This window comes from Nelumbo nucifera, chromosome 7 (genome assembly GCF_055504915.1).
Source record: "Nelumbo nucifera cultivar China Antique chromosome 7, China Antique-T2T, whole genome shotgun sequence".
NCBI lineage: Eukaryota > Viridiplantae > Streptophyta > Magnoliopsida > Proteales > Nelumbonaceae > Nelumbo > Nelumbo nucifera.
The window spans coordinates 27,795,075-27,816,738 of NC_142655.1; the positions used below are offsets into that span (position 1 = coordinate 27,795,075).

The following is a 21,664-nucleotide window of genomic DNA, read 5'->3' on the forward strand; positions in this document are numbered from 1 at the left end:
ACTTTTACTAACTCAGATATCGGTGGTGTAATTTGTAAACGCCGCAATAGCCTTTACTGGCGTTTTTACCTATCTTTAGCAACACTTTCAAATGCCACTAAAAATCACTTTTCTTGTAGTGAGGTTTTCCTGTGAATTCGTTAATAGTAGGTTATATAAGAAATTAGTTAGATTTCATTTAATTAACAGTAAATTAGTTGATTTTGATAATAATAATAATAATAATAATAATAATAATAATAATAATAATAATAATAATAATAATAATAGTAATAATAATAATAATAATTAATAGTGAATACTTAATTTTGTTAATTCTGTTAACATTAATTAATGTTTATAGTTTTAAAAAAATAACAACAATAAAATAAAATAAAATAAAAACTAATAATAAGTTGAATTAAAAATACTTTAAAATAATAGAAAATAAAAATAATGAGAATTAATACAAATTTATCTAACAATAAATAACTCCAAAATAATATTTGGGTTGAAAATGGTAACTCAGCCCAACTAAGAATGTTACAAAACTTCATCTCATTTTCCTTTAACAAAGCCCGTGTCCCACTAGTATTAAAATGAAAACAAATGATCAAATTACTTAAGTGATGTAGTGATACAATGGCCTCTGTAATCATTAGTGCTAGGGTTTAATCTTTCACATCCTCAAAAGTATTTTGGGTATATTGAAAGACAAATTTGGTCCAAGGCACCAAGACCATTTCACCAAGGCCAAGCAAGGCCGGTTCATCAGGTCAATTCGGGTAGGATAAACCCACAAACCCAAAAACCGACCAAGGTGGTTGGTCCTAAGAATTTGGAACTAAACCTCACCCTATAACAAATTGGGTAGGGTCTGTTCAAGGCCAGTCCGAGATCAGTTCCATTTGGTTCCACGTAGAACCTACCCATTTGCTCACTCCTAAGTCCTAACAAGCGGTATCCGTGTCAAATGAATGCTTGTAGTGTTGGAGCCGATGTTTGGCTATTACCGTTTGCAGAGCCACCTATAAAGACCAATTAGGAAGAAACTCTAACATAAAAAGGGAAATGTTTCTACCTCAATGGTTACAAATAAAAGAATTGTTATAACTTCAAGAGAAAATTCCCGATTAGCTCTCTGTACTTTGGGCCTAGTACCACTTTGGTCCCCGAACTTTAAAATATAATTTAGGGAAAATTCTCGATAGGTACCCTATACTTTAGGTCGAGTGCCAATTTAGTATCCGAACTTTAAAATGCGACAAGCTAGTACCTGAACTTTCATTTTGTGACAATCTAGTACATGGCGTTAATTCGCCGTTAAGTGTCATGGAAAAAGACACATGCCCCTAAAATTTCATCTAATTTTTTATTGTTCACTACCACTGTTCATTGTCTCCTTCGTTGAACACCCCATTGTTCCCCGTCATAGGAGAAAACCAATGTTCATAGAGTCAGAACTAAACAAAAGTTCACCGCCACTGTTCCCCGCCACAGGAGAAAACCAGAGAAACAAAACCAGTGTTCATAGAGTCAGAACTAAACAAAAGTTCACTGCCAATATTCTAGTCTATGAACACTGTTCACCGCCACTATGCATCTGTTGCCACCGGATTTGGGGATGGAATTCTTGCAGTTTTAAATCCAAACTTACTTCAAAATTGGTAGTGGAATCAGAATCCTTGCGGTTTCAACGAAGTTACATGTAAGGACTCCAGAGTTTCAGCTCTCGATCTTAGTTCTATCCCAATAGCCTCCAATTTTATCTCGGCAAGATCGCTCCTTCATAGACCTTGGCTTTCCACTCTCCAACGGTCTCCATTTTCTCTTGCCTTCTCCAATTCATTCTCCCTACCAGATCAGCCTTGGTAACATCCATGCCAGAGCGGTAAACACTTGTCTGCAAACAGAATCCGATAACATCGGCCTCCAACATTAGAGTACAAGCATTTTTGAAGGTGTAGAATATCTTCCGCTCGTCACGATTGAGTACTAGTAAAGAGCCAGAGGGGACACCGAAATCTCGAACGCCATCTCCAAGGAACAAAAAGCTTTGATCAGCCCATTGTATCTTCAAACCGTTGAATTCGGCAAGAGAAATGTCAACACGGAGATTGCCATCACGCTTCCAAATCTTATAAGTGTCTGAAGGAGCGATATTGCTGACGAAGGGGACAATGGAGTTCTCGAAGTGAAAGGAGATCTCCATGTAAAAGTCTCGCATTCTTCGAAGAACCGCAATGAGGCGAGAGTCTAAAGTGCCATTTAGACCAAGCGAAACGGCACACCGCTTCCTGTAAGGGGTTCCATCTAGAGGCATTCTAAAAGGAGACATCAACACCAACAATAGCAAGAGTACAAGCGACAAAAGAGTCGTTGAGACAGACAACATGGCAAAGAGGGGTTTCACGATGAGGAACGTCACGGGGATCGAGGATGGAAGAGATCTGGTCGACTACTCTTTTCTAGTCAAGCAAGTCCGACTCAATGTGAATTTGGGAGGGTTCGACCAATAATGGTAGGGAAGATAGGAGCCGAGAGAGGGTGGTATGGTCTCCAAGTGCAACGGCACATCATTTTCCCAAGGAAGAAGATGATGAACAATGTATTTTCTAAGGGTAATTTTGATATTTTCAAAATTATTAAATCGCACATGAAATCACGTGATATACATAACTAATGATCCATTAATGATAGGTACTAGATCGTCGCAAAATGAAAGTTCAGGTACTAGATTGTCACATTTTAAAGTTTGGGTACTAAACTTGATACCAAACTTTCAAAACGTGTCAAACCAGCCATTAAGTGTCATTTGAAAAGACACAAATGCCCTTCAAATATAATCTAATTCTCTTTATCAATCATCCAAATATTGACAAAAAATGAACAATCCTAAATCCTTGCCTCTTCTATTCAAGAAAGTTGAGATGACCAGGATTCCCATTGAGACATAGCCCCAACTTTCTCGAGAAGAGGCAAAGATTTGGGAAGGGGGTGTATTTATACATTTATTTGAAAGAAGACTAAGGTTTTTATAAAGAACAATATGGAGGGGAGGATTAAATAATTTACCCTTATATAATAAAATATGGCATTAGCTCTATGCCTCCTGTTTTCATGCTTATACTTCCCAGCTGTAAATAAAATTGTAAAAGCAGCAAGTAGAAGAGGCACGGTTCTACACTCGAAACCAATTTGGGTTCTTGATAACCATATCAATTAATTGTATTAGTCATTGAATAATTATGATATGAAGGTATTATAACCAGTGAAGGAACACTAAAAGTGAGTTTCAATCACAATTGATTTACACCAAGAGTCAGCAATAAACTATCTGCTAAAGCTCTTCCAGTATCATTTCTTTCTGGCAGAATACATTTTATCTAAAGCTAAAGACGGGCCAAATACAAAGTCTGGGAACGATAAAATGCTTCAAAGGTAATGTTTCAAGATGTTACCAAAAAAAAAAGTAATGTTTCAAGATGAGATAGATTAACTGATTAAGAATATGCATAGCAATTTTAGTAAAAAATAACATTAGAATTAGAGATTTTTTTTATCAGTCACTGAAGAAGAGATATTCACCATAGAATTAGAGAAAAGATAGTTGAAGTGGAGCAATTGTTTGACGGTGTAAGAGGAAATTTTTATAAGACAGCAATACGAAAAATGTAACATAGAAGAGAGTGGATTGATGGGCAATTAATAAATAATATGTTCAAAAAATAGCTGTATCTAAGAAGAGAATACTGGATAATATGCATAGATGACAAGTTGAGTGAAAAGATCAGGAATGGTAAAAAAGAAACGATTACAAGAGAGAGGGGACTTGAGCTTCAATGATGACAAGATGAGGGAAAGTAGACCCAGACAATATGCATAGATGACCAATGTTGCACTGATGAAGAATAACTTTAAAAAGTACAAGTAACAAGGCCCTAAAAGAGCAAAGACAAACCGAAGAAAACAAGGTTTAAGGGGGAGGAAATCATCCGACTTACAATTTGACATAAAGCGCTTGATTGAGCAAAATGGCAGGATAAAATTCATGAAACTTACCCCAAATAGTTGGGGATTATGGCTGAGTTGAGTAGGGTATTTGGTGAAAAGAATATATATTTACTTCGAAATCCTCCTGCCTTCCATCCCTATACTATAATACATAAACACTAGAACCATCCATTGTCAATTGTCAGCAGATGTGAGATTTCAGCAATAATGCTGTGTTGCAACGCATTATTGCAAGAAAGTTCCTGCATCAGAAGGATGCCATGCTTGATGCTTCTTTAACCATGCTGTGTTGCAACGCAATTAATTTACACTATGCCCCATGAATGGCATAAAAGTTTTACCGCCCAAGGTGAATTATCAGGAATTTTTAGGATATTTAGTATTTACATATATTGAGAGAACACAGGAACATAACACAAGAACACACAAACATCTGGCCACATGGGCACTAGGCATTAACTTTGAAGAAAAAAGAACATTTCCTTGGTACGTTCTAATAGAATTGGAATCACATGGACAAGGGGAGGTTGTAAATAGTAATCCAAGAGGTACAACATATAAAATTATAAGAAAAAAAGAGCTCATTAACACAAATATAAATAAAAGAAAATTACTTCAAGGTAACAAGTCCACATTAAATTGAAGTAAGGTTACTCACTCTGTATAATTCAATGTAATAAAGAAAATCAGGAATGCAACTAACCAAGAAAAAAATATCTAAGCTCCCACAGAGGCTTATAACTAGAAACTTGCATACATTCTCAATGCACCATTCTCCCTTTCAAAAAAGAAACGGTATCAAACAATAACTAGTCATTCTAGCTGTGAAATATTGGAATAAACAGGGAAAAGAAAAACTCTTATCAGCATGGGAAGCTATTTGAACCCAATCCTTCTATTTTCCTAATACTCCTCAACCTGGTATCTGCTCAACCTGACATAAAACAACAAAAACAAGAAAACATGAGAAAATGTCGAAACCAAAAGGAATTAACTATCTCAGGACTCTGAAAAAGGGGGAAAAAGACAACCAAACGAAATTTTAAACAAACATCATGAAAGCAATCAAATGAATTACTCGAATACCCCAAAACGAAAGATAACTTCCACGACTTTAAGATTGCTAATAGCAAGAGCCTATTGTATGAAGAATACATGTTGAAACAAGCGCTAAAGGACCAGACACTTCCAGTGGTAACTAAACCACTCCATTTTCTTAGGGGCAATAAACCAAACGGCAGGCAAGCAAGGCAAATACATTACGAAAGACGATAAATCAACAAGAATATGAAAGGGCACGAAGAAATGGAAGTAATACCTCATATATTACTCGGATACATGAAGACCCTAACCCTCGCTCCCTGTACAAAGCAGCAAAGAAACAAGATTGAGCTGATTCCCGATAACCCATGAAACAAAACTTACGATATATGCCTTCCAGCATAATGTACCATGGATCTGGGGGGCAAGTTGGACTTGAACTTGGCACGAACCACACCGCTGTTCCCATGAGGCCTGGCCACCTTTCCCCAGATGCACCTGTAGTGGGATCCGTTCTTCTTCACCTTCGCTTTGTAGATGTAAGCCATTCGCTTGCCGCAGTACCATGCGACCTCCTCCTTGGTGTTCACGCCTTCGATCTGTATCAACGACGTGTTCGGGTACTGGTTGGACTTCGACCTGACCCATCACAGAAGTACTCAGAAACAAGTCGAGAAAAAACTTTCACGAAGGAAATCAATCATTGAAACCAATGGAAATTTGACTTTGTCATTTCTCTTACCTCTTGTAGCCGAGAATCGTCCCTCTGACGTATAATCTGCAACGACACAAAGACAACAAAACAGAAAATCAATCGGGATCAGAAGATTGAAGAAAACATAAATATAAAAGTAAATAAGGGACAGAGAAAGGACTATTAGAACGAACGACGAGAAGGATTTCAGACCTGACTCGCTCTCCCTGGCGACTCTTCACCATTTTCGTTACAGCTCTCTCTCTCTCTCTCTCTCTCTCTCTCTCTCTCTCTCTCGCGGCACTCGGAGACTGCTATTGGAAGACAAAAACCCTAATATAACCCATTATCAAAACCCATAACTTGCTGTAAAGAATGGTGAGATCGCCTTGATTGAAACAAGGCCCTGTTTGTTCAGACCCACATGAGGCCCTGGAAATTTCAGAGCCGGGCCTGGGCCCAATACTTCAGGCTCGGCATGGCCAGGCCAAGCTCACACATATTCTCCTATATATAATGTTATTTATACATAAACAATATACATGTATGTATGGTTATATTTTATATAAATATATGACACTTGCAATATATATTATATATAACATTTTGCATTATGTAATGTATAAAATATGCTATATATGACAAAATATAAAATATCACACATTTAATATTTTATACATAAAAGTTGAAGGCCCAGCTCAGCCTATCATCACCCCTATTTGGAAGGATTTCTTACATGGATGATGAATTGATTCTGGGGGTGCAACTTAAAAGGGTTCAACTTTAGCCCAAACCAATCTAACATGCAATTTATATAGGAGTTAGGCTTGGATTTTCAGTCCTTGTTTAAGTTTTGGCGTAATTTGGTTTAGTTTGGAAGGAGTACAAATGCAAATATGTTCAGTGCAAATACATAAAAAATATAAGGTTTTGCACTCTACATATTTGTATTTGTACTCCTTCCAAATTTAGCCAAAAGTTTTGGGTTTTTTTTAGTTTTTCAAACTGTGCTCAAGAGCAAAGTTTGTAAACCGGTTCACGTTTGTGAGTGTTTGTTTGATATGTAAAAAAGTAATGGTTATCAGATCAAAAAATGTAATTTTTTTACACTTTTGTGCTCTGAGAAGAGGGCATTACTGTACCTATTTTTTGGATACAATTTTGTGTTCTTTTGATAATTAACTTTTTGACCAAATTTAAGACATTGGACCATAGAGATAGTTGGAGCATTTAATTATGGGCCCACACTTTACACCAATTTCAAACAAACAAGATGAGTGCAAAAACAGTTTAAAATGTGAACCGTGTTTGCATTCATGAACCGAAAAAAGGTAAATATGTAGTGTACATATTTGTGTTTGCATTGCAACCAAATGCAACCTAAATACAAATCTCTCTTCACTTTTAAAGTTCTATCCACTTAAAACATGAAAAGAGAGACCGTGCTCATTGTATATCACTATCCAACCTCATTAGCGGCTTCAACAAGTGGTAGAAAAAAGAGGAATGCACCCTTTAAGGCCCAAAGAGGAGAAATTCTTGAAGGGATGATGGTTAATTTTTCCTTCCTAAATAATGAGGGAATTGATATTAAATCTCCCTTATGCTACCTAGGATGGGAGAACCTGGTTCACTTTCATGAATTGATCTACCCAACACTAGTATGTCACTTATATGCCAACCTTACCCTAAAATGTTTTGAGCTTGAGACAATTGTCCAAGGGGTAACAATACAACTTATACTAGAAGAATTGGAAAAACTCTAGAGATAAGTGGTGAGGGACCTATGTCTTATGAGAAAGGAAGGTGGTTGACAATATAGATATTGGGTATGTAGATGCATTGAAAACCCCAATCTTGATCACACATATAGGCCGCCCAAGTGAAGGACTTAAAAGTACCCATGAGAGTTATGCATTTAATGATGGCTAAGGGTGTTTTTCCAAAGAAGGGCTCATTTGGTAGCATCTCTTAGTTGAAACTTCTACTCTTGTACTTGGGAGTGTAAACGGATCGGATCAAGCAATATCTGAATTTGAATCCGATTAGAAAATTTGATATCTGACGGATTTTGAAAATCAAAATTCAAATTCGAATCCAATTAAATATTTGAATATTCGATTCGATTTGAATTTGATTAATTAAGTATTTTAGGTAATTAATAAATATTTTATTTATATAAAGTATATAAATATATAAATTGTTCATATAATTTAATTATTATATATAAATTATATTAGACATTTAAATATTTATATATTATATAGAAGAATTAAATAATCGGTCGAATTCGGATATTTATCAAATAGAATCAGGTCATATCTGAATTCGACCGATTAGATATTTGAATTATCCAAATCCAATTCGATTATGTCACATCTTGAATTCGAAATCGATTTTTCGTTGACACCCCTACTTGTACTGCATCAAGAAACATATAACGAGGCATCAATCAACACCTTAAGCCATTTGTCGTATGGGATGGCACTCACAATGATCATCAATTAGGTGGGAGTCAATCTAAGCAATGAGCCAAGGGTCACCCCTGAAGGTAAGTTTATAAACATTTGTACCTTAAGAAGGATGAATTTGGTCAAGAACCCTTTGGAGAATGGGATGACATTATTTCATTGATTGCTTAGCTATCAAGAATCTAAATGACAAGGAGGAATAGACTCCTCACTATGAGGACAATGATCAATTTGGTAGGGATAACATGACTCATTTTGATCCTATAGATATTTTCATCCCAAAGTCTAACCTCCTTCACTAAGAATGACTTTTCTCAAAGCCTCAACACCTTCACCCATAGTATAGGGCTACATATTTGTTTTGATACTTTGGAAGCTTGTATGGATGCAATGTATGAAAATGAGCACAGACTACCCATTTTGTCAAGATGATCAACACTAAAATGGAATGTATCAACTGCATGAAGCAACAATTGGAGATGGATAGACAAGAATTTCTTGCCTTTTAAGAAAAAATGCAGAGGGAAACTGGGGACTTACTTGAAATCTTAATGGATATCAGAGATCAAATTCTTAGAAGCCAACCTAATCAGCTACAGCATGAAAAATTTATTCATGGTATCTTAATCTATTTTCCCCTCTTTGTCTCTCTTATATTCTTGGACTATTAAACTCTCCTCTCTAATCATTCCCTTTATTTCCATGGCACCATAATCTATAACTCATACACTTTTGTTTCTATTCAGTGTTTTGATAATGTTGGTACACTTATATATTATGTTGCATATCTGCTAGCATTGGTCTATATACTCTTGATTGCTTAATCTTCCACATGCTTTCTTTCGTTTTTGTTAATGCTAAAATGGGGAGAAATATATGATTGATGTGAAAAATGTGAAAAAATGTTTGGTGATGCTCAATGTTCCTAGGGAAAAAAGGCATAAATTGATTATTTGCTTGCTATAAATGTTTGTTGAATATGTTTGTTAAATGATGTGTTGGAAGTGCTCAAGCACACTAGTAGAAAATGCTCAATTGACTAAATGAGCAACTTTCGCATGTTCCAACTTAAATAGAGGAAGAATACCCCCAAATCAAAGGAAGATGCATCACCTCATGAAAGAGAGGGAAAGCTAAAAAAGAATTGAAAAATTGATGATGCATCAATTGCTTGAAATAGGGGGGAGATGAAAAATGATCTTTATACATGCGTTTTATTTATGAATTGTTATTTCTTCTTTATCATATTTATCTGTTTGTATGTGTCATGTAACATAATTACAAGGGGGCTTTAAACATAAACTCTCTATATGTGCTTTCAAATGTTATCGTTTTCAATTAATGGTCTGTCATCATTAAAATGGGGGAGATTGTTGACTCTATGTATTTTGATGATAACAAACGTGTTGAAGATACTAATAATGTGGAAAAATAAGTGTGTAACTGTAGCAAAAGAATCCTCGATTGAACTCAAGAGTCTTAATGAAGCAAATAATAGTCTATTAATGGACTAAACATTCTCCAAAGCTCAATGAGCAAGAAGTTCTACCATGACAACATAAGGAAGAAGAAAAAAGCATCAAGCTCTAATGGTTTCTTTGTGTTTTATTTATTTAAGACTAAACATCTCTAAAGCTAAATGAGCAAGAAGAAGTGCTACCATGACAACATAAGGAGGAAGAAGAAGAAGAAGAAGAAGAAAGCATCAAGCTCTAGTGGTTCCTATGTGTTTTATTTATTTAGGACTTAATATAATCATATGCAAGATGGAATTGGCTTAATTATGGCTTACCTCAACATTACTAAGACCTTAGGCTATGTTTTGAAACATGCAAATAAGTGTGAATGTAAATATGTAGAGTGTAAAATGGTTCATATAAATTGCAAAGTTGGGTTAGTTTTGCACTAACAAATTTCCTTCTTACCAATAATACTTTTAGTTGTAATGGATGCATACATGAATTTCAATAAAGCATATGCTTTTTCTTATCAAAAGCCCACTTGAATGCAAATGTTAATAGCTTTTACATCTTGTTATCAAATGTAAATATGTATTAAAAGCATATGCTTTTACATTTTGCTATCAATGTAAATATGCATTGGTCTGTCATTTGTCAATACATAAATGTAATGTTGCCAAACACAGGCAAAAGTGAACCATAGTGCAAATTTACCCTGAACTAGGATTTACACTCCATTTGCATCATTTCCAAATGCAGCATTAGGGACCAATAGTTAAATTAGTTTTAAGAGGATAGGAGACTTTATCTAAACTAAAATGTAATGTTTGCACGTGTGGAATCTTAAGGAGTCGATTTCCTAACTTTGGGTGTCACTGGATAAAGTTTTTTAAGGTTGGACATATCCTATAATCGACTACTTGTGAAAGCCGAGGTTGGTGTCACTATGTAGTCAACTACCTATAATAGTTGAGCCTAATGTCAACTAATAAAATGGGATATGTGACTATCTTCAACAATCGAGAACTTAAGTACACCAAGTAGTTGACTGCCAAGATGTAGTAGTCAACTACCATAGAGAAAATATTTTCTCTTGTGAGTAGTAGTCAACTATTGGAAGATTTCAATTGACTACTAACTCTTGATAAAGTTGAAGCAATTGGCTACCAATTCAAGCCAGTTGACTACTTCACCAAAAAAGAAGTTTTTCATCGTTTAAAGGCTTAATGGACCTTTTTCTCTTTTGGTAAGCCTACAATCTTGTTTGGAATAAGTTATAAACATTTCCTAGAAATAATTAATCTCTTCCCAATAAATCTATAACAGCCATATGCTCTCTATGCATTTTTTTTTTGCTATAAATACATATGTTTATATCAATTGACTACTAACTCTTGATAAGGTTGAAGAAATTGACTATTAGTTCAAGTCAGTCAACTAATTCACCAAAAAAATAAGTTTTTTATCGTTTAAAGGCTCAATAGATCTTTCCTCTTTTGGTAAGCCTTCAATCTTGTTAGAAACAAGTTATAAATATTTCCTAGAAAGGATTAATCTCTTCCCAACAGATCTATAACGGTCATATGCTCTCTATGCATGTTTTTTTGCTATAAATACATATGTTTATATCAATTGACTACTTCCTGATAAGGTTGAAGATATTGACTACCAGTTCAAGCCAATCGACTAATTCACCAAAAAATAAGTTTTTTATCGTTTAAAGGCTCAATAGATCTTTCCTCTTTTGGTAAGCCTTCAATCTTGTTAGAAACAAGTTATAAACATTTCCTAGAAAGGATTAATCTCTTCCCAACAAGTCTATAACGGTCATATGCTCTCTATGCATTTTTTTGCTATAAATATAAATGTTTGAGATAAAAATATCAAGGAAGTGAAATTGTGCAAAAGAGCAAAATGTTTTTAGAGAGAATTAGCAATAGAGCATTCTTGAGTGGAGAGATTATGAGCTTAAAAGAAGTTTTCATACTTGCAAAAAAAGCTTGCAATTGTTGTTTGCTTCATAGCTTATTGCCAAGAGTTCCTTAATATCTTCCTAAGTAGTTGCCTATTATTGTTTAGAATTTTCTTGCATTTGAATAGTTCACATGCAATTTCTTCTTGATTAGTTGCCCATTGCTGTTTAGCATTCTATTGAGAGGCATTACATAGTTTGTGCTTACATTGTTATTATCTTGTTGTATTTGAGTGTTCATTGCTTGAACACCATTAAAGGTTTGGTTGGCACATGTAATTGTAAGGTTTGATTGGCATATATAGTCTATATGGTTTTAGTGAAAACTCTCAGGTGGTGTGCTTGGGGATAGTATGTAGGGTTGGGTTTAGTCGAATCTCTATAAACTTTTGTGAATGCTTTTATTGTTTGCAGCTATTGTTTATTTCTATATATACTTACTTCATATTGTTTTTGCTTATCACACAAGCACTTCACACAATATTGCTCTATGTTTATCTTTTAATACATTGAGTTTTAAAAAGGCATTTGGAGAGGAAAAACTTGTACAACCCAATTTACCCCCTATTGCGTTAGGCTACTTGGGTTGTCATGCAAACCTTCCATTTAATATCCTTAACAAGAAAATGTGTTATAGGAATACTAACCCTACTATTAGACGAGTTTCATACCTTCTTCACCCTTTTTTCTCTATAAATAGGGTAAAAAATCGAGCCTGAGGGGGATCACTAGAAGTATTCCAAACCTCTAGAGAACTCTTATTTTCGTCTTTTCACAAGAAATCCACCCAATTCTTGCATCCTAGAGTCTCAAATCTGCCCCTTAAAGCCTTTCCTCCTCCATTGACATCTTCTACTTTCATTTGGCATTAGGGGAACATAAACCCCTCACCTGTTTTCCTTGGAGGATTAACTAGAAGCAGCCCCTAAGCTCAAGGACTCATTCAAGTGTTATTCCAACCTGGTTCAGCTTCTAGAAACTATCTAACAAAGTTAAATTTGATAGGTAAGTGTCCCATTTTTTTACTTACTTCAAATTCATTTCAGATAATCTAGTATCTTTTTCTAATAGTGCCTTGTTTTAGTTCTGAGTTGCTTGAAGTTTCAAAAGCTGTGGAATTTGCATTCTCAATTTCTTCTAGACTTGGGTAAAGAAGTAGAGAGACAGTGGTCTTAAGAAAATATCAATATCTAATTCTCGATAACATTTCCTTGAACCAAATTTAGGAGTTGAGAGCATTTTCTATAAGGTCTTGGAATTTTGAGCAATATTCTCACTAACTTTTTGTTGGAAGTTAAGCATAGACAATTTGTTTTAGTTCTAGTAGTTAAGGGTGGAAAACTAATCGAGCTCTTCATGAGCCATTCAAGCTCGAATCGTGAAAAGCTCGATTCAGCTTAATTTAAACTAAGCTCAAGCCTAGTCGAGCTCGAACATATGAGCTTTTAAGCCGAGCCAAATTTGAGCTTAAGTCTCTAGCTCGAATCGAGCTTGAACCTAACAATTGGCAAGCCAAGCTCTAATAGTTAGATATTTGACTCAAATCCACCCCTACTAGTAGTGCCTTACCCATTTTTGTTCTAAATTGCTTGAAGCTTCAAAACTTAGAGAATTTGCACTCCTAGCTTCTGCTAGACTTGGGTAAAGAGGCAAAGAGATGAGGATCTTAGGGAAGCATCCATACTTAACTCTTGATAACATCTACTCGAACCAAGTTTAGGAGTTGAGAAAATTTTCTATAAGGTCTTAGAATTTTGAGCAACTTATTTTAGTTCTAGTAGTGCCTTACTTTAATTTTGGGTTGCTTGAACTCTCAAAACCTAGGGAATTTGTATTTTCAATTTCTACTATACTTGGGCAAAGAATTAGAGAGGCGAGGGTCTTAGAGAAAAATTAGTACCTAACTCTTGATAATATCTACTCGAACCAAGTTTAGGAGTTTGAGAGCATTTTCTACAATGTCTTGGAATTTTGAGCAATCTTATTGCTAACTTTTCTTGAAGGAAAGTTAAGCTTAGACAGATCTCAAATTGGATCGCTATTGCAGCTTAGAAAGAGGGGTCCCTAATACCTTCCTTCTACCAATCCATTCAAATCCAAAGTTTCTTAGTTAAGTGTCTTTCGGTGGAGAAATGGAATCACTATGTTTGAAATAAAACCAAATCTTTAGAGCTGAAATGATTACCCATTTCCTCTAAAAATGGATGGCAACTTGTTTGTTTGAGCCGGCCATGAGCTTCCTAGAGCTCACAAGGATAAAAAAAATTTGGTGTAAGAATCTGTTGCTCAACTTTTATGGTTCATCTGGAAGCAAAGAAATGATTTTATTTTTTACAATACTATTTTAGGTCTAATGTTGCTTCATTGTCACAACATGTATTTAAAAGCCTTTGTCAAAGGCCAAGATCTCAAGAAGAAAGACCTATCTCCCAATAAAGTTAATCGACAAAAGGATCCGTTTGGTTTTCACCAACATGAGAATGGTTAAAAGTTAATATCAATGTTGTTTTTTTTGCAAGTGGGATAAGATTGTTTTGGTTTGGTCGTGCATAATTATGATGGTCCTTTTGTGGTTATAAGGATGAGTTTCTAGCTTTATTGTTTCTACCCAACATGTTGAAGCCCTAGCAATCAAAGAGACTTTCCTTTTTGCTATGAATCAAGGTTGGGACTTTGGTTGTTTTTGAAAGTGATTCACAATCTTTGGGTAAAACTTTATCTTCATCTGAAGTATAGTGTGATCATGTTTGTTGGTTCGTGGTTGCTGACATCTTGCATTCGTCTCAAGAACACCATTTCTCTTGTGGTTTTGTTGGAAGAGATGGCAATATGGCTGCTCATATTACAGCAACGCAGGGCCTTTCTTTCTCAAGCACTTTTGTTGGAATGCCTCATGTCTTTTTTTTTTTTTGTTATGTTCTTAGTTGTTTGTTTGTTGCTTGTTCTGTTTCTATGTTTTAGTGAAATTCACTGTTCTACCAAAAGAAACAAATAAATTTTGTAAGATTAATAGCTCTTCTTCATTTCTTCCTCAACCTCATTAAATAATTATTTTTTGGATAGGTGACCTCATTAATTTTAAACTTCAAAAATTACATATTTTGATCTCATTGTCATCTTGTAAAATGGTTTCTAGGGCATCCCCGACCCCGAGGTTGCTGGGTTAATGATCCTCCAATAGAGCTTTTTACCCTATGCCAAATTAGTATAAATAGTGATAAATTGGGCTCAATTCGGGGTCTGATGCTTATAGGTGGCAAAACTAAATCAGACCTTTGGTTTCTTTTTTATGATATTCTACAAGAAGTCTGTAGTTTGGATTCTCTTATTTGGTCTTTTATAAATAGGAACTCAAATACAATAGTAGCTCGTCTCCTAGACAGTTCTAGTGTTCCCCACGGTTGTTGGGTTAATGATCCCTCAGTTTGGCTTAGGTGTTCCCTTTCAGTTGATGAAAATCGGTGTATCCATAGAAACCAAAATCCCATTGACCAAGATACCCATGTTCTCTTTTCAAATATATGTGGGGTTCACAAAAAATTATTTTCTTTAAGTGATGGGTAAATAACATTCTCACCCGGGGGAATAAAAGAACATGGGTAAATGCACTTACTAGCGTAAATGTTTCCTGTGGGTAAGTGCATTTACCTGGGCGGTTGGCATTGATTCAGAAAACAGTGCCACATTGATGCCACATCAGAAAAAACGGTGATTCAGAAAACAACCTCTTATTTGGCATCGTTTTTACAAAAAAAAAAAAAAAAAAAAACGTTACTCCAGACCACACCTTGAAAATTGGGAAAGTGTGGTCTAAAGAAACACCAAACTCAAATGTTTTCTCAAAAAACAACCCATTGCTACTAACAGTGCAATGACGTGGCATCAAGGTGACATCATCTTGGGCATTGGATAAAGTAGACCAATGCTGAAAGCGGTTATATAGCACTGGTACCAAAGAAAACCCTATGTGGTAGTATCAATGTCAAACAAAAAAAATGAGCAATTTTCTTAGAAAACGGTGCAACAAACCCTCACACATACAGCACCGCTTTCTTAAAAAACATCTCTGAAGCAACAGCATCAATGCCAAACATCTACTCAGATAAGTAACTTCCCAAAAAACAAACGAGGCCTAGGAACAAAGTAAAGAATTCTCTGTTCATTTTTATTTCTTAGTTTGTCATGCAACATGGAAATTTCTCTATGCTGTAAGTGGTATCTGTGTATGGCGACTGCTAGTAGTGTTGGAGTCCATGATAGGCCTTTACCGTTTGTAGAGCCGCCTGTGAACGCCGGTGAGGCAGAAACACTGGCATGCAAAGGAAATGTTTCCACGGAAATTGAGCCTTAATGCAATTTCAATATACCCCATTACAAAGAGATTGAACAGAAGGGGTGTGTCTACACATTTATTTAAAAGGAGATGTGTTTTAGTAAAGATCAAAGTATGGGGGAGGTTTAAGTAATTTTCTTTTTAGTAATTGTGCATTACCCTCTTATATTCATGATTCTACTTCCTAGCTTAAGTAGATACAATTGTAAAAGCAATTAGAGGCCTTTTACGTCAGTATATGTTTTTACTAATCACTATTGACTATTCACTTGCGAAATGGGGTTTTCTAAAAACAAAAACTGTGCAAACATTTTAAGAACACAGCATCCAGCGGTAAATCAAAAACATCTCTTCATGAATTTAACAGGATATATATATATTCTCAAGTTACTGATGTTACTGGGCTAGAATTATGTACAACTTAAAGTGAAATCAGTCATTTTGGAGTTTTGCGTCATGGCTAGAGTTTCTTTATGATGCCTGACATCAAAACTCTAATCCAACCATAAAACGTATCTCAGACATGGAATTCTTATCTTAAGAGAGACATCTCACAAGGCAATGGTAGAAAATTTTTTGGAGCATCAGATACAGACCCCATGTGTGTTTACTATAAACCCACAGTCAAAACCAATTCTGATTCATGATGACCATGTCAATTATTGGATACATCCTTTAATAAGGCTGCATTTGGCATTCCTTATTTTAAGGACTTGTCACCTTTTTGCAGTGAAAATGTCCTTATGAATACTGAATTTTTGTAAAAAGGAGATAAATCCTAAAAATAAGCAATACCAAATGCAGCCTAAGTAGGTATATTCATAATTTCATATCAGAAAGATTTGAAGGCATCCGGTGAAGGAACCACTAAAAGAAACGTAAGAATATCCAATCAAAATGGATTTACACCGAGAATCAGCAATATACATTTTTTGCAATAGTTGTGGATGGAGACTTGGAGAGGCTTGAGCTGAGCATCTGTTAAATTTTGAAGGGGCCCAGGCCCAACGCAAATGAAAAAAGTTCAAATAAAATATCCTAGTCATGGATAAAGTAAACATTTTTATAGATTGAAGATATATAGCGTTGATTGAAAGTAAAAGTGGGCCAAATACTAAGTTGGTATAATAGATAAACGATTCAAAATTAAAAGGTTCCAAGATAAGTTAGATTATGAATGTAGAACAATTTTAGTAAAAATAACATTAGCAAGGGTGGTGCAGTTAAGATTGATGATTAGAAAATAACCCAAACCAAGGTTCCTTGATACACCACCCAATACACATGAACCTGCTTATTGGGTGTTTCAACTGATCATAACTTTTTTTAGTATTTTTTTTTCCAAAATTAGTCAGGGGATCAGTCTTAGGCCTGCCTAACCCGTGAATCTAGTCAAACCCCAAATAGAGTATTGGTGTATTGTATTGGCCTATACATTGTGAAATTTTGATCCTTGCCCCAAACTAAGTATTCCCATCCCAGTACCTTGGATCAATCATCCCCAATGAAGGGATGTTCACCATGGTATTAGAGCAAGAAAGTTGGAAGTGGAGCAATTGTTGTTTGACAGTGTAAGAGGAAATTTTTACAAGACAGCAAGCCAAAATGTAACATAGAATAGAGTAATGGGCAATGAAACAATATGTTCAAAAAAAAAAAGGCAGCAGTATCTAAGAAGAGAATACTAGATGGATGATTGTAAAGGCCAGGAATGGTAATATTGAAATGATTACAATTGAGAGGGAAGTTAAGCGTAGATCCAAAGTTTGACAAGATGAGGGGAGGGGAAGTAGACCTAGACAATATCATATGCACAATGGCCAATGTTGCACTGATGAAGAATAACCCATTGCTACTTGCAGAGTACAAGGCAAAATAAAAGAGTTAAAGAGCAGACACAAAACAAAGAAAACAAGGTTGAAGCCTGAAGGAGAAGGAAATTGTCTGACTTACAATTTGACAGAAAGCTCTTCATTAGGCAAAATGGCCGGATAAAATTCATGTAGCTTACCCCAAATAATTGCAAATATGGCTGCATTAGGTAAGGTATTTTGTGACGAGTATATCTACTTCAAATGCCGGCTGACTTCTATCCCTTGAACCATGCAAAAATGTGTTATCCAGATAATTTAATCCATTCAAATTATCTTTATCTTGTTACTTTCCATTAGAAACCCTCTTGCTCATTGTAGACTTGTGGCTGATAAAAAAAAAATCTTGATTTCATTCTAGCACCAAACCAAACAGGGATGGAATGCCAATTAACTCTAGGCAGAGGACATCCAATCATCCAAATTCCTTTGTGGTGATGCACTGATACTACTATTTTGGTCAATTAACTCTAGAACCAAACCAAACCAGAAATGAAATTGGCATTCATTAACTACTATTTCCGTCAATAGAAACTTTGAATAACTCTAGAAAGAGGACATCCAGTCATCCACATTCCCTCGTGGTGATGCATATGCAAAGCCTGCATGATTTCATAAACACTCCTTATGGTATCTTGGAGCATTTGACCACACAAAATTCTGTGCAATATAAATTCCCTTCCTTTCAGCCTTTCTGTTTTTGGAACCATTAAATATTCCAACATTTTGGGAATCTTGACACTATGGAAACAAACATTAAAAACCCTGAAAATGAGATCAAATTGAGTTTCTCCGGATCCAACTGTAGAGCATTTGACCACACAAAATTCCATGCAATATAATTTCCCTTTTTTTTTAAACCATCGAATATTCGAATATTTTGTGAATCTTGACACCATGGAAACAAACATTAAACCCTGATAATAGGATCAAATTGAGTTTCTCCAGATCAACTTTTGCCACTAACCCAATCCATCTAAAAAAGATGATATTTTTTAGGCAAGCTTAGTCCCACCCAACCATTGAAATAATATTAACTGGATATCCTTGAAATACAAGGATATTAAGTACGATACTCAGAGGTAGGATGCTTTGATGCTTCCATTGACCTGCATCTCATCTACTCTGTAGCACCCACAGGGAATCAGTGTCCTATATTCATTCATTCTACTAAATGATGCTTTTCTTTGGAGGGTAGAGCGGTGGCGAAGCTACTAATTTTTCTCATGTAGCAACAAGCAAGTAACCTTCATCATCCTCCTGGAATCTTCTCATATCTGGATTGACTTCTACAAGTAATTCAAAATTTCTATAATTTCACAACTCTTCAGCATTGGCACTAACATATACACCCTCTAAAGAATTTTAACCACTGAATCATTGAACCGGTTATACATGTAAATGCCTTACATTCTACAAAATAAGAACTATCAATTCAGGGGGGAAAATGACATGAACAGGAGCATAAATGCAGATGCTTGAAAAGCTGATCCTATGACTCCTATATGGATAATTCTCTGGTGTGAAGACAAATCCTTAATGTAACATCATGCTTATTGACAAGAAAAAACAGTATGTATTGCCATTTGTAAGCAAATGTGAGGTTTCAGAAAGAAACCACTTTCAACAGTTTCTGAGTAACAATTGCAAGGTGGTTCCTGCATTGGAAGGATGCCATGCTTGATGGCATCATAATTAATTCACACTATGCAATAATTAATTTACATTATGCCATAACTATGTTGCAACATATTAATTTACACTATGCCCCATAATGGCATAAAAGGTTACTTCCCAAGGTGAATTGTCAGGAATTAGGATATTTAGTATTTACAAATGTAGAGAGAACACAGGAGTTTAACACAAGAACACAGAAACGACACACAAATATCTGCAACATGGGCAGTAGACATTAACTTTGAAAGAAAAGAAAGCATTTCCTTGGTGGCTTCTAATAGAATTGGAATCCCATTAAAGGGGAGATTCTAAATGGTAATCTTAGATGCACAATAATATGAATTTAAAAGAAACAAAGAACTCATTAACACAAATAAAAAATAAAAGGAAAAATACTTCAAGGCAACAAACCCACAATAAATCGAAGGAAAGTTATGCCCTGTGTATAATTCAATGCAATAAAGAAAATCAGGTATGCAACTAACCAAGAAAAAAGTTAAGCTCCCACAAAGGCATATAACTAGAAATTAACATTCTCAATGCACTATTCTCCATTTCACAAAAGAAACAGTGTCAAGCAATAATTAGCCATTCTAGATGAGAAGTACTGGAATAAATGGGGAAAAGAAAAACTCTTAACAGCATGTGAAGCTATTCAAACCCAACCCTTCTATGTTCCTAATACTCCTCAACCTGGTATCTGCTCAACCTGACATAAAACAAAAAAACAAAAAAGAAAACAAGAATGAGAAAATGTCAAAACCAAGAAAATTAACTATGTCAGGACTCATAATCATCATCTAAGCCGTGTCCCAACTATACGGGGTCAGCTTATCTTATGACTACAACTAAGAATTCGATAGAATACATGGACTTTCCTGCTTCAGTGAACATAAAACATGACAGAAAAAATGAAAAGGGGGAAAGGAGAACCGAACGAGTATTTAAACAAACATCCCGACAACACTGAAACAAGCAAATGAATTACTTGAATACTCCACACTGGAAATAACTTCCAAGAGTGCTGCTAAACAACCTTAAGACAGGACCAAAGATTTCAAGTGGTAACTAAACCACTCCATTTTATTAGGGGCAATAAATCAAACGGCAGGTAAGCAAGGGGAATACATTACGAAAGATAACAAACCAGCAACAATAGGAAAGGACACTTAGAAACGGAAGTAATACCTCAGATATTACTCGGATACATGAAGACCCTAACCCTCGCTCCCTGCTCAAAGCAGAAAAGAAATTAGACTGAGCTGATTCCCGAGAACCCATGAAACAAAACTTACAACAGATGCCTTCCAGCACAATGTACCATGGATCTGGGGGGCAAGTTGGACTTGAACTTGGCACGAACCACACCACTGTTCCCGTGAGGCCTGGTCACCTTTCCCCAGATGCACCGGTAGTGGGATCCGTTCTTCTTCACCTTCGCTTTGTAGATGTAGGCCATTCGCTTGCCGCAGTACCATGCGACCTCCTCTTTGGTGTTCACGCCTTCGATCTGTATCAACGACGTGTTCGGGTACTGGTTCGACTTCGACCTGACCCATCACAGAAGTACTCAGAAACAAGTCGATAGAAAATCATCACGAAGGAAATCAATCCTTGAAACCAATGGAAATTTGACCTCACTGTGTCTCTTACCTCTTGTAGCCGAGAATCGTCCCTCTGACGTATAATCTGCAACGACACAAAGACAACAAAACAGAAACCAATCGAGATCAAAAGACTAAAGATAAATAGAAACGTAATTAACGGCAAGAGAAAGGATTACTAGAACGAACGAAGAGGAGGATTTCAGACCTGACTCGCTCTCCCTGGCGACCCTTCACCATTTTCGTTAGAGCGCTCTCTTCCTCGCTCGCTCGGCACTCGGAGGCCACTATGAGAAGACCAAAACCCTAATAAATCCCAAACGTCAAACGTGTAACAGGATGACGAAAACCCAAAACTGTAAAGAATGTACTCGGGTGCAAGTCGGGCGGGATGGGCCGGGTCTAAGCTCAACCCAGGCCCATCCTACGAATTGGGTTAGGCCCAAGACTGATCCAAACCTGGGTAAAGTCCGATTTGTCACATAATTTTATATATATGCATGTATATAAATAAATAGGTATATATTGTTAGACGAACAAAGCAAATA

General features: G+C 35.8%; 2 protein-coding genes across 2 annotated transcripts; both read right to left on the minus strand.

The window, feature by feature from the left end:
• Nucleotides 1–4,589: 4,589 nt before the first annotated feature.
• Nucleotides 4,590–6,074, minus strand: LOC104593385 (large ribosomal subunit protein eL33w-like). Its single transcript, XM_010253166.2, has 5 exons — nucleotides 5,942–6,074; nucleotides 5,777–5,812; nucleotides 5,445–5,673; nucleotides 5,312–5,354; nucleotides 4,590–4,927 (listed from the first exon to the last, which is right to left on the minus strand). The coding sequence occupies exons 1-4, from the start codon at nucleotides 5,971–5,973 to the stop codon at nucleotides 5,313–5,315; spliced, it is 339 nt and encodes a 112-aa protein (XP_010251468.1). The 5' UTR covers nucleotides 5,974–6,074; the 3' UTR covers nucleotides 4,590–4,927; nucleotide 5,312.
• A 13,934-nt stretch (nucleotides 6,075–20,008) lies between these two features.
• LOC104593384 (large ribosomal subunit protein eL33w) lies at nucleotides 20,009–21,450 on the minus strand. Its single transcript, XM_010253164.3, has 5 exons — nucleotides 21,325–21,450; nucleotides 21,166–21,201; nucleotides 20,834–21,062; nucleotides 20,701–20,743; nucleotides 20,009–20,221 (listed from the first exon to the last, which is right to left on the minus strand). Exons 1-4 carry the CDS (start codon nucleotides 21,354–21,356, stop codon nucleotides 20,702–20,704), a joined length of 339 nt encoding a protein of 112 aa, XP_010251466.1. The 5' UTR covers nucleotides 21,357–21,450; the 3' UTR covers nucleotides 20,009–20,221; nucleotide 20,701.
• Between the last annotated feature and the right edge of the window lie 214 nt (nucleotides 21,451–21,664).

Coding starts and splice junctions, on each gene's coding strand:
- LOC104593385 (XM_010253166.2), bottom strand. CDS start 5,973: ATGGTGAAGAGTCGCCAGGGAGAGCGAGTCAG. Junction 5,674..5,776: donor ACGATTCTCGGCTACAAGAG/GTAAGAGAAATG, acceptor GTGATGGGTCAG/GTCGAAGTCCAACCAGTACC. Junction 5,355..5,444: donor ACTTGCCCCCCAGATCCATG/GTACATTATGCT, acceptor TGCTTTGTACAG/GGAGCGAGGGTTAGGGTCTT.
- LOC104593384 (XM_010253164.3), bottom strand. CDS start 21,356: ATGGTGAAGGGTCGCCAGGGAGAGCGAGTCAG. Junction 21,063..21,165: donor ACGATTCTCGGCTACAAGAG/GTAAGAGACACA, acceptor GTGATGGGTCAG/GTCGAAGTCGAACCAGTACC. Junction 20,744..20,833: donor ACTTGCCCCCCAGATCCATG/GTACATTGTGCT, acceptor TGCTTTGAGCAG/GGAGCGAGGGTTAGGGTCTT.